Source organism: Sesamum indicum, linkage group LG3 (assembly GCF_000512975.1).
Source record: "Sesamum indicum cultivar Zhongzhi No. 13 linkage group LG3, S_indicum_v1.0, whole genome shotgun sequence".
In the NCBI taxonomy this organism is placed as follows: domain Eukaryota; kingdom Viridiplantae; phylum Streptophyta; class Magnoliopsida; order Lamiales; family Pedaliaceae; genus Sesamum; species Sesamum indicum.
The window spans coordinates 3106281-3119995 of NC_026147.1; the positions used below are offsets into that span (position 1 = coordinate 3106281).

The window sequence follows — 13715 nt, forward strand, 5'->3', positions numbered from 1 at the left end:
TCCCTAATATTTGGTGTAATTATATATAGACCTTTTGTGGTTTGGGATATTATATCTAATACTCCTGATGTTTATTCTGTCTAACAAATATTCACTGAACTTGTGATATTATTGAAAAAATTGAACGAAAATCTATATTTACCCTCGATTGACTTATTGTAAGTTTTCAAATATTTCTCTGACCAAACTACTCCTATACATCTTCAAACGCTAGTGCATGGGAGTAAGTATACTTTCACCTTTAGCGTGTGAAGATGTATAGGGGTAGTTTGGTCAAAAAAAATTTATTTGACTTGCATATCAAGTTCAATTATGAAGACTCCCTTGGCCTATAGCTTGTTTACACAAATCACCTCTATCTTTTAGATAATTATACATACACCCATCAAAATCACTTACACAAACCACCTTTTACTTTTTTTAAAATTACATCCCTAAAAACTTTAACATCATTACGCAAACTATTCTTATTTTTTTGCTGTCAGGGATAGTATCTATAATTATGTAAAAAACAAGGATAATTTGTGTAAATAGATCATAGATCGGGGATGTAAATATAATTATTCCTTAAAAATATACCCAAACAAAGCCCAACTTCTAAGAATACACAGTGATGGTGTTTTCTAGGTATTCCTTTCGGCCCAATAAGCCCATATTACGAACGGGTCGGGTCGGACAATGGGAGAAAGTCCTGATAAGAGATTATGAAGACCCACGTCAAGAACCCTATAAAAAGAGAGGTATTGGACCTACAGAAAGCCCACTTGAATAAATTGGGCTGAAGGTCCATTATGACCAATTCAAGTGTATCAACTAGAAATCCCAATTGGTCCAAATAAGCTTGCTAATTAATTAAAGTTGCGTTTGGATTGAATGATTTGAAATTAAGAATTTTAAATACATGATAACAAACTTTTTAACCTTGTTTGGCTAATTACGCGTAACTAAGAATTTTATATCCTTGAACTCGTATTTTGAACTATATCTTGTGACATTTTAATGAAATTCAAATCCCTTTGATATTGAGTCATTTGAATTTCTTTTTTCGAATCCTTCCTTCAAATCCCAAATGCAGCATGGAAGAAAATTTGTAAAGTTGTCTTTTTTTACAGTATTAGTTCACTGTTTTTCCTTAATTAACCTGATTTGATGAGTACAAATGGACGATGGAGAATCGCCCACATCCCTGATAATCGCTCATGCCAGAATATAGCACACAATCGACAGGCAAACTATCGTTTTTTTTTTTCTTGTTCTGTTCTCTTTGCTGGCTTGAATTTTGCAGTACTAACCCTTCTTTATATGTACTTTTCTCTTTATATGAAAACACGACTTTTCTCTCTTGTATATTTGATATTGTTGAAAAATTCAATAAGTATTGTACGTGTTCAAGAGATCAAATATAAATACAAAGTAGAATTAACCCTTTTATTTTTTAAGTGGTAATTATATTATTTTTCAGTATTTAGATTAATTGAGCAATACATTGATTCGATCAAATATATCACTGTGACAAAGAATGATGAAACAAAATTACAATAGTTTCACATAAAGTGTAACAAATATGCATGCGTTCTTGGATAAATTACATTTGCACCCCTTAAGCTTATGTCTAATTACACTAATACCTCCCGCCCTTTGCAAAATTACAAAGTACACTCAAAATTGCAGTTAGAATTATAAACATATTCCCTATCAGTGAATAAATTTTACACAAACACCGTTTGAAACAAATTACACACATACCCTTATTTATGTAATTAAATCTAATATCAGGATTGTCAATATAATTTACCCTTTTCTTTTCATATGCTTTTACATAAACAATATTTTTGAGTTGGTGAATGAAGTACACAATGGGAAAAAGTTTTGGCATGGAAAGCACATGAGTACATAATTTAAGCATGTGGCCAACACACATAGGAACAAGAAAATGCCCAAAGTAAATTTTTGTATGGTGGCTTTATTTGATTTATCTTTTTTCATTAAATTGTGGTTGTCCGTGGTTGTACTGTGGTTGGTGGGAGGAGATTTTATCGTTGTCCGTGGTCTTAGTGAGGTTTATGGTTCCACAGGCGATATAAGAATGGTTATGAATGAATTCAATGCATGTATTTTGGATACTGGATTGCTTCCTTTGCCCATGTAGGGTGAATGGTACACGTGGCATAATTGTAGCATGGAATCACGAAGCCTATGGAAGCGATTGGATCATATGCTCGTTAATGATGCTTGGCTTGCGAGATCCCCAACATCATACTATTCTAGTCTCACTTCACACACATCAGATCACTCGACCTTAGTGCTGTATGGGGATAAACAACAATAACTGGGAGGTATGTTCAGATTTTATAATAACCTTACACTTTCACCGGTTTTTATTCCCAGTATGCAGAATGTTTAGCAGCATGACGCAGGCATGTGATTGACTCCGGTATTTGAGGCTATAGGCAAGGCATGTGCTTACAGAGGAAGAGAATCTACAACTCCTTCAGCATGTCAGCGCTACTGACGTTAAGCAGGCTGTTTTTGATATTGCTGAAGATAAAGCACCTGGACCAGATGGATTTTCTTCGGGTTTATATAAAGCAGCATGGCCAATTGTGGGCACAGAAGTCACGAAGGCAACATTGGATTTCTTTACTACGGGAAAACTGCTCAAGCAAGTCAATGCCACGATTCTGGCACTTATTCCTAAGGTACAGTCCCCTATGCTGGTTGCTGATTTCCGATCTATATCTTGTTGTAATGTCCTTTATAAAGTTATTGCTAAGATTCTTGTACAGAAATTGAGTATTGTCTTGGATAAATTAATTAGCTCTTGTCAAACCACCTTTGTTCCTAGTCGTATTATAGGCGACAATGTACTGTTAGCACAGAAATTGTTTACAAGATACAACCAACAACGTCTTCCATCACAATGTGCCCTCAAGTTGGACATTAGAAAAGCCTATGACACTGCTGAATGGAATTTTCTAATAGCAGTTCTTTAGCTTTTTGGATTTTCGGCACCATTCATTCGGTGGATTGAGGTGTGCGTGACGATCCTATCCTTCTCTGTTGGACTTAACGGAAAACCGCATGAATTTTTTGTGAGGGCTAGAGAGGGCTAAGATAAGGGGACCCTATATCCCCATATTTATTTGTGATCGTGATGGAGGTTATGCGTTTATTATTCCTACAATTCATTAACTAGGACATGCAGTTTTCCTTCCATTGGAAGTGCGAACCCACTTGACTCTTCCAACTCGGATTTATAAATGATCTGTTGTTATTCTGCAAAGCTGACATGGAATCTATTGGTGTATTTAAACAGGGGTTAGATCTATTTGCCTCCTTATCAGGACTCCGAGTTAATGCTCATAAAAGTCACCGACTATATCCCGATCGATCCATGGATACGAGACCAGTTGCTAGCAGTGCTCGGATTTCAGGAAGGGCATGTCCAGATAAGGTACTTGGGACTTCCACTCCTTTCCTCCAGACTATCTATAGTCGACTGCCAGCCGATGTTGCTGAAGATCGATCAGTGCATCTAAGGATAGGAAGGAATGGCGTTGTCGTATGTAAGACGTATCCATATCATTGAATCTGCACTCATGGCATTGAGCGTATATTGGGTTTCAACATTTCTTCTGCCTAAGGGGGTTAAGGGCGATTGAGAAGCGGTCGAGAGCTTTCCTGTGGAAAGGTACGATGAATTAGGGATATGCAAAAGTCGCTTGAAGGGATGTTTGTAAACGGATTGAGGAAGGCGGTTAGAGATTGCGTGATATTGCAACCCTAAACTGTGCACTAATGTGCAAAAAACTATGTGATGTAATTCCTGAACGCGGAGGTTCGTGGGGATAGAGAAAATCTATTTGCTTACGTACTTTATTGAGGCCGATGGTGGAGTATCGGATTGGAGATGGGTCTTCTGTCTATCTTTGGTAGGATTCGTAGCATGAGCTTGGCTTTACTTCACAGATTTCTGCGAGGGCCGAGGCTACTAGGTCTAGGCGTTTAGGAGAAACTCAGCCCCATTATTCTAGATGGGCAATGGCACTAGACTATCAATCCGCTTTACCTTGAGTATTTGGAAATCCTACAGATGCTACCTACGATTCATGGAGGGAATGATTCCATTATATGGCGTTATAAGGATGGTCTACCTACTGTAGCCTCTCTTTTTTGATATCTGGACCCACCAAAATCCAAGATAGATTGGTTTTCACTACTTTTGGGTTCCTTTAAGATTCCTAAACATAACTTTATCCTATGACTCGCAATCCTAGAGAAACTTTTCACGGCCGATAAACCATGGTTCTCCCACATAGGCACCTGTATATTGTGATTAGGAGAGGCTGAAACACATAACCTTTTGCTCTTCAGGTGTCGGTATTCTCAACGATGCTTAATAATCCTTAGACGGTCTGTACGTTTTCGTTGGCCTAATCATAACTGACTAAGGGATATTACTTGAGTAGCAACAAAATGGAGAGAGAAACACATCATAAACGTGGCATATCGCGCAAAGCTGGCTTCTTGTGTCTATCATATATGGCGGGAGCAACCTACGGAGATTTGAGCAAATAGATCGGATGGCTGACTCGCTAGCCTTCCTTATTTTAGAGGATGTTCGACATAGGATACTTAGTGTTACATTACCTCCCTCTATTAGTTCTTGTGCGGTTTATAGAATATGACGTATCCCTTGACCTGTCGAGGGAGAACCCACACTTTGAGCATTGTTGTACTATACGACTATACCCTTTACTTAATAAAATTTACATTTATCGAAAAAAGAATAAAGGGTGTTAAAACATTTGGTCTTCCATTTTAAAAGGTTAAAAAGTTTCAAAATGAAAAAAAAAACCTCGACACTTTTGGATATCCACTCAAACAAATATTCAAAATGGACACAATTTCTGCACATGCTCTGTACATAATCGTTTAGTTAACATTTTGGAGGCAAAACGCATGTAGTTTTAACATGCTTAGGAAATTGGAGGGAAATTGTGGCGCCCTTTTATACTTGCATGTCATCCTATTTTTCTTATTTTTGCTTGAATAACAACATTTGCACCCTTTTTAGGAAAAGGGAGGAAGGGCGAGGGTAGAAGAGGCGGGGAAAAGAGAGGCCGATAAGGAAGGGAGTTCAGATTGGGGCGAGTAATGGCGATGAGAAAGGGGGTCAAGTGGCAGGGGCGATGGGGGATGGTGGCGGGGGAAGGGAGTTGGGTTTTAATTTTTCATAATAAAAGTATATGTTATTATAAATATTATATATTGTATATGTATAATCAATTCAAATCACATACAAGAAACGTATAATAATAAAAATATCAATTTTTTTATTATTAATTAATAATAGAATTACTTTATTAGTTAAAAAAATTATAAAATTAAAAAAAACTAAAACAGACAAAGAACTGCCCAGCAAACCAAAAAAATACCGCCTTTGCCTATTTTTTCAAAGAACTCTATTTTTATAATTTTCTTTTTTTTATTTATGTTTCAAAAAATATGACCGTTGCAGTAAGAAAATTTTACCGTTGGAGGTGCAGTGCTGTCGAGCAACTAGCAAGAGGTTCGACCTACCCTTATTCTTTTTTTATATTTATTTAAATAATTTTTCGAAAAAATGTGACCGTTGCAGTAGAAATATTACCGTTGGCGTTGGAGGCGCGGTCATTTATCTAAAATCTTGAAGTGTAGGTTTTCAAAGATATATCTTTATTCATCTTCCTAAACCTTCTCATTTGGGATTCATTGTGAGTTGCAGTCTCAAAGTGGGCTTTTCTGCCTACAATTTTCATGGAAAGTATATTGTCCATGAAGATGGTCAATTGCCATTTCATTTTTCACTTTCTTTATGTTAGTAGAATCTGAGCTTGTGGATTTTTGCTTCAAGTTTTATGGAGATGTTCTTGAGACCGTGAAGAAATGATTGGATCAAGGTGCGCCAATCTGGGTATCAAATGCTATCTCTTTTTGGGTGATCAGAGGATTGTTGATAAAAATTATATCATCCGGGCAAGAGCCGAAATTGAGGTAAAACAGTTCCACTTGTGATTATGTTCCTTCATATTCTCAGAAAGTGTCACTGGCCTTGGGGTATACAGTGGTGGTCAGTTATAAAAGGGCGTCAACCACAGTTCTTGACGGCAATCTCTACAATTGATACTCTTGGAGAGACCTACATGGTGCTCAGGGGCACAAATAGAAAAGTATGGCCTTTTCTCCTTCTTTAAGAATTATAACACCTGAATTTATATAGCCGAACAGGAAAATCTTTGGAATTTGTTCTTTATCTATCAGTGTTTCTCTTCACTGTTTTGGGAATTTTTGTGTCAATATGTGCTGATGTGCAAAGTTGTTGAAAAATGGTTGTATTTAGATTTTCTGATGCTTCTCTATTTCTGTCTTATATAGTTGCTCTTGCTATTGCTTTCTCATGAATGATTAATATGAGCTACCAATGAGATAGCTATTGGGTAGAATTTTCCAACATATGGAGATAGATGCTTGTTGCTAGTCAACCACTGCCTTAAGGCCTTCCCAGTAAAGTCAATTAAATCACGCACTTAGTCCTATTCTCATATAGCACCCCAGTAAAGGAAGATAGGGAAGATGTATTTCTTTTGCCTACTATTTGTGTACGTTACATTTTTGTGAAGTGAATGATCAGATAGTTTAGCAATTTAGTTGTTTATCCCAGCCTGTGGTTCATATGGAGAAATTCTACATTGTGATATTTTCTGCATCCTACATAATTATCAGCCATTTCTCTTTCTAATAGATTTATCCAAGTTGCAGGGGTTCCAAGGCTCAACACACCTCCACTTTTGTCTAATGCATCCCCGGCAGTTGATTGCAGCTCCAAAGCCACTTCATATAACTCCCAACCTGGTGAGCCGGATTGATGATTTGTCTCAGCCATGGACTCGGTCACCTACCAAGTCTAAAATGGAACATGTCCTTGGCAACATGGCATTTTATCTCATCAGATCCACTCCTATCGGGGGGATCTGCTGCTGGTATGTCCTTTTTGTACTAGTTGGGTGCCTTAAAATGTCTGTACAAGTGAAATAAAACATTTATGGTTTATCCCCTATTGCTCGACTACTGTCATAAAACAACTTCAGGTTCTCCGTCTTCCAGGGACTCACTGCAGCTTGCTCCAATGCCTGAATTATACGACTTAGATAGAGGACTGCTTCTTGCTGTACAAGCAATACAAGTAAGTTTTGTTGTAAATCATGGGATTTGTTGCTTGCTTCTTGTACTCTAGTGTAGTTTGAGTCATAGTCTGCCAAAATCTGTAATGAGCACAAACTTGAATTTATATATAACTATTGCAGGCGCTGCTGGAAAATAAGGGACTTCCGGTCATAAGGAACTCTCTTTCCCGGCACACCAAATAGTTGCAGCAATTTTTATCCTATCAGGTGAGTATGAAGTTCAGAAGCTTTGTTTCTTTCCAAATTCTGAAATTGATGCTTTTCAGAGTAGTTCTTCGCCAGTGCTTTATGTCTTGATGACAAGTATAGAAGCATTAGATGGAGAAATGTTTGTGATGCATGTTGGTAGTGCTTCTAGGATCTTTTCCTTCATTTATTAACTGAATTGTCATCCTGGCCATTGCAGAACATTAATGATATAAAAAATTGCCAACATTTGTTTGATCTGGAGACTACTGGCGCTCGCTTGTGGTGTGGTATGACATCAAATTGTTTTGCTACTTTGTTGTGTACACTCTTTTGCTTTATTAGGACCGAAGACATTTGGATCATATATCTTTGTGATTTTTTCTTCAGGTATCAAGCTGTTGCATATATTTACCAGGATGGAAAGGTAATATATATCTTTTATCTCAAAAATGGAATTGTTACTTTAATTTGACCAACTATGGGCAAGTTTTCTTTACGAGAGACAAGTTGGTTTATCATGTTGGTAGAAGTCACTGTATTCTGCTCCTATTTGTTAAAATAGTTTCTCATTTTTTTCCTTCTTTTGTGTTCTTTTAGATTCTTATGGAGGTAAATCATTTACAAGATGTCCCAAGTCCTTACCTTCAAGTTAAAGGGTTCATATACTACAAAGGTTTTATACAATTACATCTCTAAAACCTGAGGTTTGCCTTTATCTAACAAATAAGTCTCTTTATTAGTGATAATTAACTGAATTTGTTGATACAACTGAGTGAAAATTGACGTATGATTTATTACAGGTCAAATATATTTTTTGGGCTAAACTACCCTTATAATGATGAAGATATATTTTCTCACATGTATTAACGCGTGAAGAAGTGTGAGGATCATTTGGTCATATTTGACCTGCAATAAGTCAGTAATAAGTCAATTGGGGGTAAATAAGTATATAAGTCAGCACGAGATGTTGATGAAAGACACATGCCTGCATCTTTGAGGACAGATATCATTCGTACGAATGATCCTCGGTATATATCCTGGCATTTATGAAAGTCAAGGTAAACTACTCACGCCTAGACTTTACATTATATTTATTCCGACTTTACGACCTATGCTCTTTTAAGATCTAAATTTGAGTGTTGGAGTGCGAAGGGGAAGGGGCCGCGCGGAGGGCTAGAGAAAGGGCAAACTATGATGATAAAAGAAAATATTCTTTGTTAATGCAATGATAATTTCTAATATAATTAATGTCTTGGATTTATATTTTTTAATAAATATAATATCAATATTAATTTTATTTTTATTTAACTATGAAATTAAATAATTGAATATTTTCTCTTTTTTGAATGTTTGAAAAATTAAATAATAAAAAAAATTAAATTCTAGATAGAGAAAGAATGTTGTGTGTGTGTGAGAGAGAGAAGGAGAGAGAGTGAGGAGAGTGAGTGTTAGTCTATGTGTTAGAGAAATATATAAAGGATATTTTGGAATATCACATGTTATGCCCTCTTCTTCGAGGAGGTAAAATTTATATGTCCTAATAATGTGGAATTCGGTCTATACATTTTAAAGACAATTGTGGTATTTCAAGGTATGTTTAAAAAGTATTAAAATACCTGAAGCTAATTTTCATGGTGATTACATGCTTGAGGGACTTTATGGCAAAATTGATTTGCCTAAAAATATGATCGGGTTTTGGTCGGAAGTTTTGAAAGTATTGCAATATTTTTATGAGCTAACGAGTTGAGTCTTTGGATCTTTGTATGTTGAATCTAACACATTTTTCGATGGAATAAGTAATGTTTATGACTTGTAGGAAGAGTGACTTAGAAGTAACGATGCTTATGTGGTAAATATGGCATGGCAAACGAAGTAGAAATTTGATAAGTATTAAGGTAATATTGAGAATATGAATATAATGCTATGTATTGCTGTCATGATTGATCATTGTTATAAGTTCTTTTAACTCCAATATATTTTCAAGAATATGTATATTTCTTGAAGCAGAAAAGGAAGAAAGACAAGTTTGACCAGAATTACCCTATATGATACTTTTGAAGAATACAAGAAAATGCATTCTCATATAACGCTCTCTACCACTTATTCTAGTGAATCAGGGCAGGATCAAGATGACTTAAGTGAAAGAAATTAGAGCTCACAGAAAGAAATACCAACAAATGATATATGAGATTAGAGGCATGGATGAATTGGAGTTGGATGCCTATCTAAATTAATAAATGGAGAAAGTTTCGTTGAGTTTTGATATTATTGATTAGTGGAAGTTGCATACTCCCAAATTCCTTATCATATCAAGATTGGCACGGAATGTGTTAGCTATGCTTATATCTATAGTTGTCTCATAGTCCACTTTTAGTACCGAAGATTCTATAATTGATGATTTTAAAACGTCAATGACTCTAAAATCAGCACAAACTCTAATTTATTGTGATGAAGGGAACTATGACTTCATCCAAACAATTGAAAAAAATATAACCTATTTAATATATATTGTAAATATTATTTTATCGGCATCTTTCAATATCATATTATAAAATTTTAATATCTTTTTTCTAATGAGTTATTTTATACTTATAGAGTAAATTATCATTGGTTATTATGTTATATGTTACAAAAGTATAAATTGTTTTCTTCCTTTTTCATTTATAGTTTGTTTTATAATTTTTTGGTCGTTTTGTTTTTAAGTTGGCCCATGAAGTGATGAAGGTACTTCAATTTCAAGATTCTTAATTAGTGAAAAGTGAAATCTCATCAGCATCAAAGTCACAATTCAAATCGTCAAAATTGTTATTTGACTTGTGTCCTCTGTTGTTGAATTTGAATTGTTATTGCAAAAGTGAATACTTGTCATGTTAATTTTAATATTGAGTTCTTGAATTAGAATTGTATTCCTAATATTTTGTATTTTGCACTCTATTAATTGATGTTTTTGAAGTCAACTTTGTGGACTGTTTGCTGCAAGTTGATGGAATCCCATCTTTGTTAAGAAGGGAAAATGTCAAACACTCTTGTGAGTAAGAGAAAAGGACAGCAACTTTAAGAACATATTTTGGTCGGATAAACATGGGGGCTTTTGTTCTTTTCTTCTATTGTTATGACCAATAATTGTTGGTCAGATGGCCTTGGATGTTTGAATCCTAGAAACCCCTTTTCTTGGCTTTGTTGCAGACAATCTTTGTTTCTGTCTTTGTAGTCAATTCTTTGTGGGGTTGTGCTTGTCCCTCTCTTGAGTATCTTTCATGTAGTTCTTGAAAAAGGAGGTGTTTTTTGGGCTGGAACTCTGTGTTTGAAATCATGGGAGGCAGTTGTTTTGTTGGTATTCTGTTCTTGATTCTGCTGCAATTTCTTGATTCTTGTTCTGGTCTCCCTCTGTGTACTGATTCGAGTTAAGTGTGACATTCCAACTGTTTGATTGAAGTTCTGTGTTTTTCTTTTAATCTTTCAGTTGTTGGAACACAATAGTGAGTTGAATTTTTGTGTTTTTTCCCACTTTTTGTGTGTTGCAGGAGCACCCTTTATTCCAAGCTCTCATCTGCAGTTCTGTCCCTATAATGGCACCTCATGCTGCAACGACACCGACGATTTGAGTATAAAGAAGCAGTTTGAATCAATGAACATTTCAGATCCCGGCTGTGCTTCTCTCCTTAAATCTATCCTTTGCGCGGTAAGAAAACATTTGAGCTTCGCAAAAATTAATGTGGTTCCACTGCTGATTCTTGATTTGTTGTTGTCTCAAGGGGTTGTACTATGATGTTTGATATAGCATTATGTTAAAATCCTTGATTTCCTGAATCCACTTGGATCAGTTTTTTTTAGGTCTTCTGCAGTTTTGCTTGTTGCAGCTTCTATCTGAGCATTGTCGACTTGATTGTTCTGCTGGCATATGATTTTCTTCTAGTATTAGGATCTTTGGAGTATGAAATTGTCCAGATATTATTTTTAGATTAAGGTACATCCCTTTTAAGAATGTCCAAACCAATGCCAGGCCCACTTGATTCTTTTTCTGTTCTTGATATTTCCATAAATCTTATACTTGTTTGCAATCATTCCTATAGTATTAATGTCTTATTTTTCGACATTAGTCGTTTATGTGTAGCTTACAAGTCTGAAGAATGTTTTGAATTCTGTTTGTTGCTTATCTTGCACTGAAATGACAGAATTTTGCATTAAGTAGTTTGTATCTCACTATTTACAGAGGTGTGATCAATTTTCAGCCGAGCTTTTCAGAGTCGATTCTGGAGCAGTCCCCGTGCTGTGTAACTCTACGGTTTCAGCACACTCAACGCAGTCTAATGAAGCTACAAACGACTACTGTTCTCAAGTATGGAGCACTTGCCAAAATGTCTCTATTTTGAACTCACCCTTTGCCGCTTCATTGCAAGGCAGAGCTGGAGCGCCAAGAAACTCCAACTCCACAAAACTGACGGATCTATGGCAATCACAAACAGATTTCTGTAACGCTGTTGACGGTACATCCAATGACGGAGCAGCATGCTTCACTGGTGCGCCTGTTACACTAAACAGTACTGGAACTCCGAGCCCTTTGAGTGGTATGTGCCTAGAGAAAATACCCAACGGATCTTATCTCAACATGGCTGGTCACCCGGACGGCTCAAATCGTGCCTTTTTCTCGAACCAGCAAGGGAAATTTGGTTGGCAACTTGGAGCTCGATGAGGCCGACCCTTTTCTAGACCTAACTGATGAAGTTCATTTTGATACTGAGTTAGGACTTTTGGGGATTGCATTTCATCCAAAATTCACAGAAAACGGTCGGTTCTTCGTTTCATTTAACTGTGACAGGGCGAAGTGGCCGAACTGTGCAGGCAGGTGTGCGTGTAATTCTGATGTGAACTGTGATCCATCAACACTAGATCCCGATAATGGTGCACAGCCTTGCCAGTATCAAAGTGTTATAGCAGAGTATACGGTTAATGGCACACACTTGATCACATTCACATACTCTCTCACACACACACGCAGAGGATTAATGAAATGAAAACATGTACATGAAGATCATCATCTATTTATGCAAACCACAAAGCTATGATGTAAAATCCAAGAATGAGAGAGAGAGAGAGAGAGGATCATATGCAACTACACGTAAAAGACTGGAACATGCAATCACTACAACCTTACTCACAATTTGGACAAAACTCCAACCTCTCTTGTGTTGGATATCAGCTGTTGCAGAGCACCACGATCACGATTTATGCAATCATTACAACCTTATACAATGAGAAGCTGATCATGTAAACGACGTTGCAGTAGCTAGTGTCGCAGAGAGATGGCCCTTGCTTATTGCAGTGTGTGTGTTTCCTGTAGAGCAGGTGCCATCTCTCCTGCGGCATCAGCACTGAAACCCTCTTTCCTACACATACATGTAATAATTTTCAGTATTAGCATATCTTTTGGCACTTTCCAAACGTAAAGATATAGTTGACGCCTGTTTATACCACAATGTATGAATCAAGACTCGGAACACAATGGGAAGGATCCCTTAATTTTCTTTTCAATTCCTTCGAACTAATGCTACTCTTATTTTTTTTTTAAATTATTATTTTATTTTATTTTTGTTTGTGTGTACAAGGGAACTTTACCTGCAGCCACATTTGTTTGAAAAAACATCATTGACATAGAGTCCAACTAGTAGTTTAAAACTAGGCAACATAGTATATATGTTGGTTCCTAGAAGGAATTGAAGGGGTAGTTGTCACATGTTTAGGTAATAATTGGTGTAGGTTTCTACGCTCTTTCTTGTGTAAAGAAAGCAAGTAGTTGCTAATACAAAACAAATAAACATCATTTTCAGTCTTTTTCGGCACGGATATTTTATTGATTGTACGTGAATTATAACCAACTCTTCTAAAGTTTGATATAATTATGAATATTTTCTCACTATTTAAAAAACTATGAATACTTCTAATGTTTGAAAATATTATGTTGACTTTGGATGGGGATTTACAATTGTCAATTTTATCCTTATTATATTTTTTTCCTAAAAAAATAAGAATTTGTGAAAAACTGGATGAGGTGGATGAAAAGAGTTAAAAAATTATGAAAAAAATTTCACTTAGTCCATAAAAAATTCAAAAAAATTGAAAATAAATACGATTAGGGATAATTACACTCACTCTCCTAAAATTTTCGGTGTAATTACATGTGGACCCCCTATTGTCTGAGAAATTACATTTAGCACCTCTGAAGTTTGTTTCTGTCTAACAAATAAATCCATTTGTTAATTAAAATTCACCAAAAATCTATATTAAATCCCAGTTGACTTA

The 13715-nt window shown here is 35.9% G+C and overlaps 1 protein-coding gene across 5 annotated transcripts; it reads left to right on the top strand.

Moving 5' to 3' along the window:
- Window positions 5736–12908, top strand: LOC105157129 (HIPL1 protein-like). Of its 5 annotated transcripts, none has more exons than XR_002286742.1 (10): window positions 5736–6212; window positions 6802–7022; window positions 7131–7225; window positions 7347–7433; window positions 7633–7702; window positions 7803–7839; window positions 8013–8119; window positions 8216–8473; window positions 10940–11097; window positions 11648–12908. XR_002286742.1 is itself a non-coding variant. In XM_020692421.1 (3 exons), exons 1-3 carry the CDS (start codon window positions 10728–10730, stop codon window positions 12106–12108), a joined length of 729 nt encoding a protein of 242 aa, XP_020548080.1. In that variant the 5' UTR covers window positions 8860–10727; the 3' UTR covers window positions 12109–12899. The 5 variants fall into 5 exon arrangements, 1 of the variants encoding a protein (XP_020548080.1); XR_002286739.1 differs by having other exon boundaries at window positions 11629–12904; XR_002286740.1 differs by having other exon boundaries at window positions 7147–7225; window positions 11629–12904.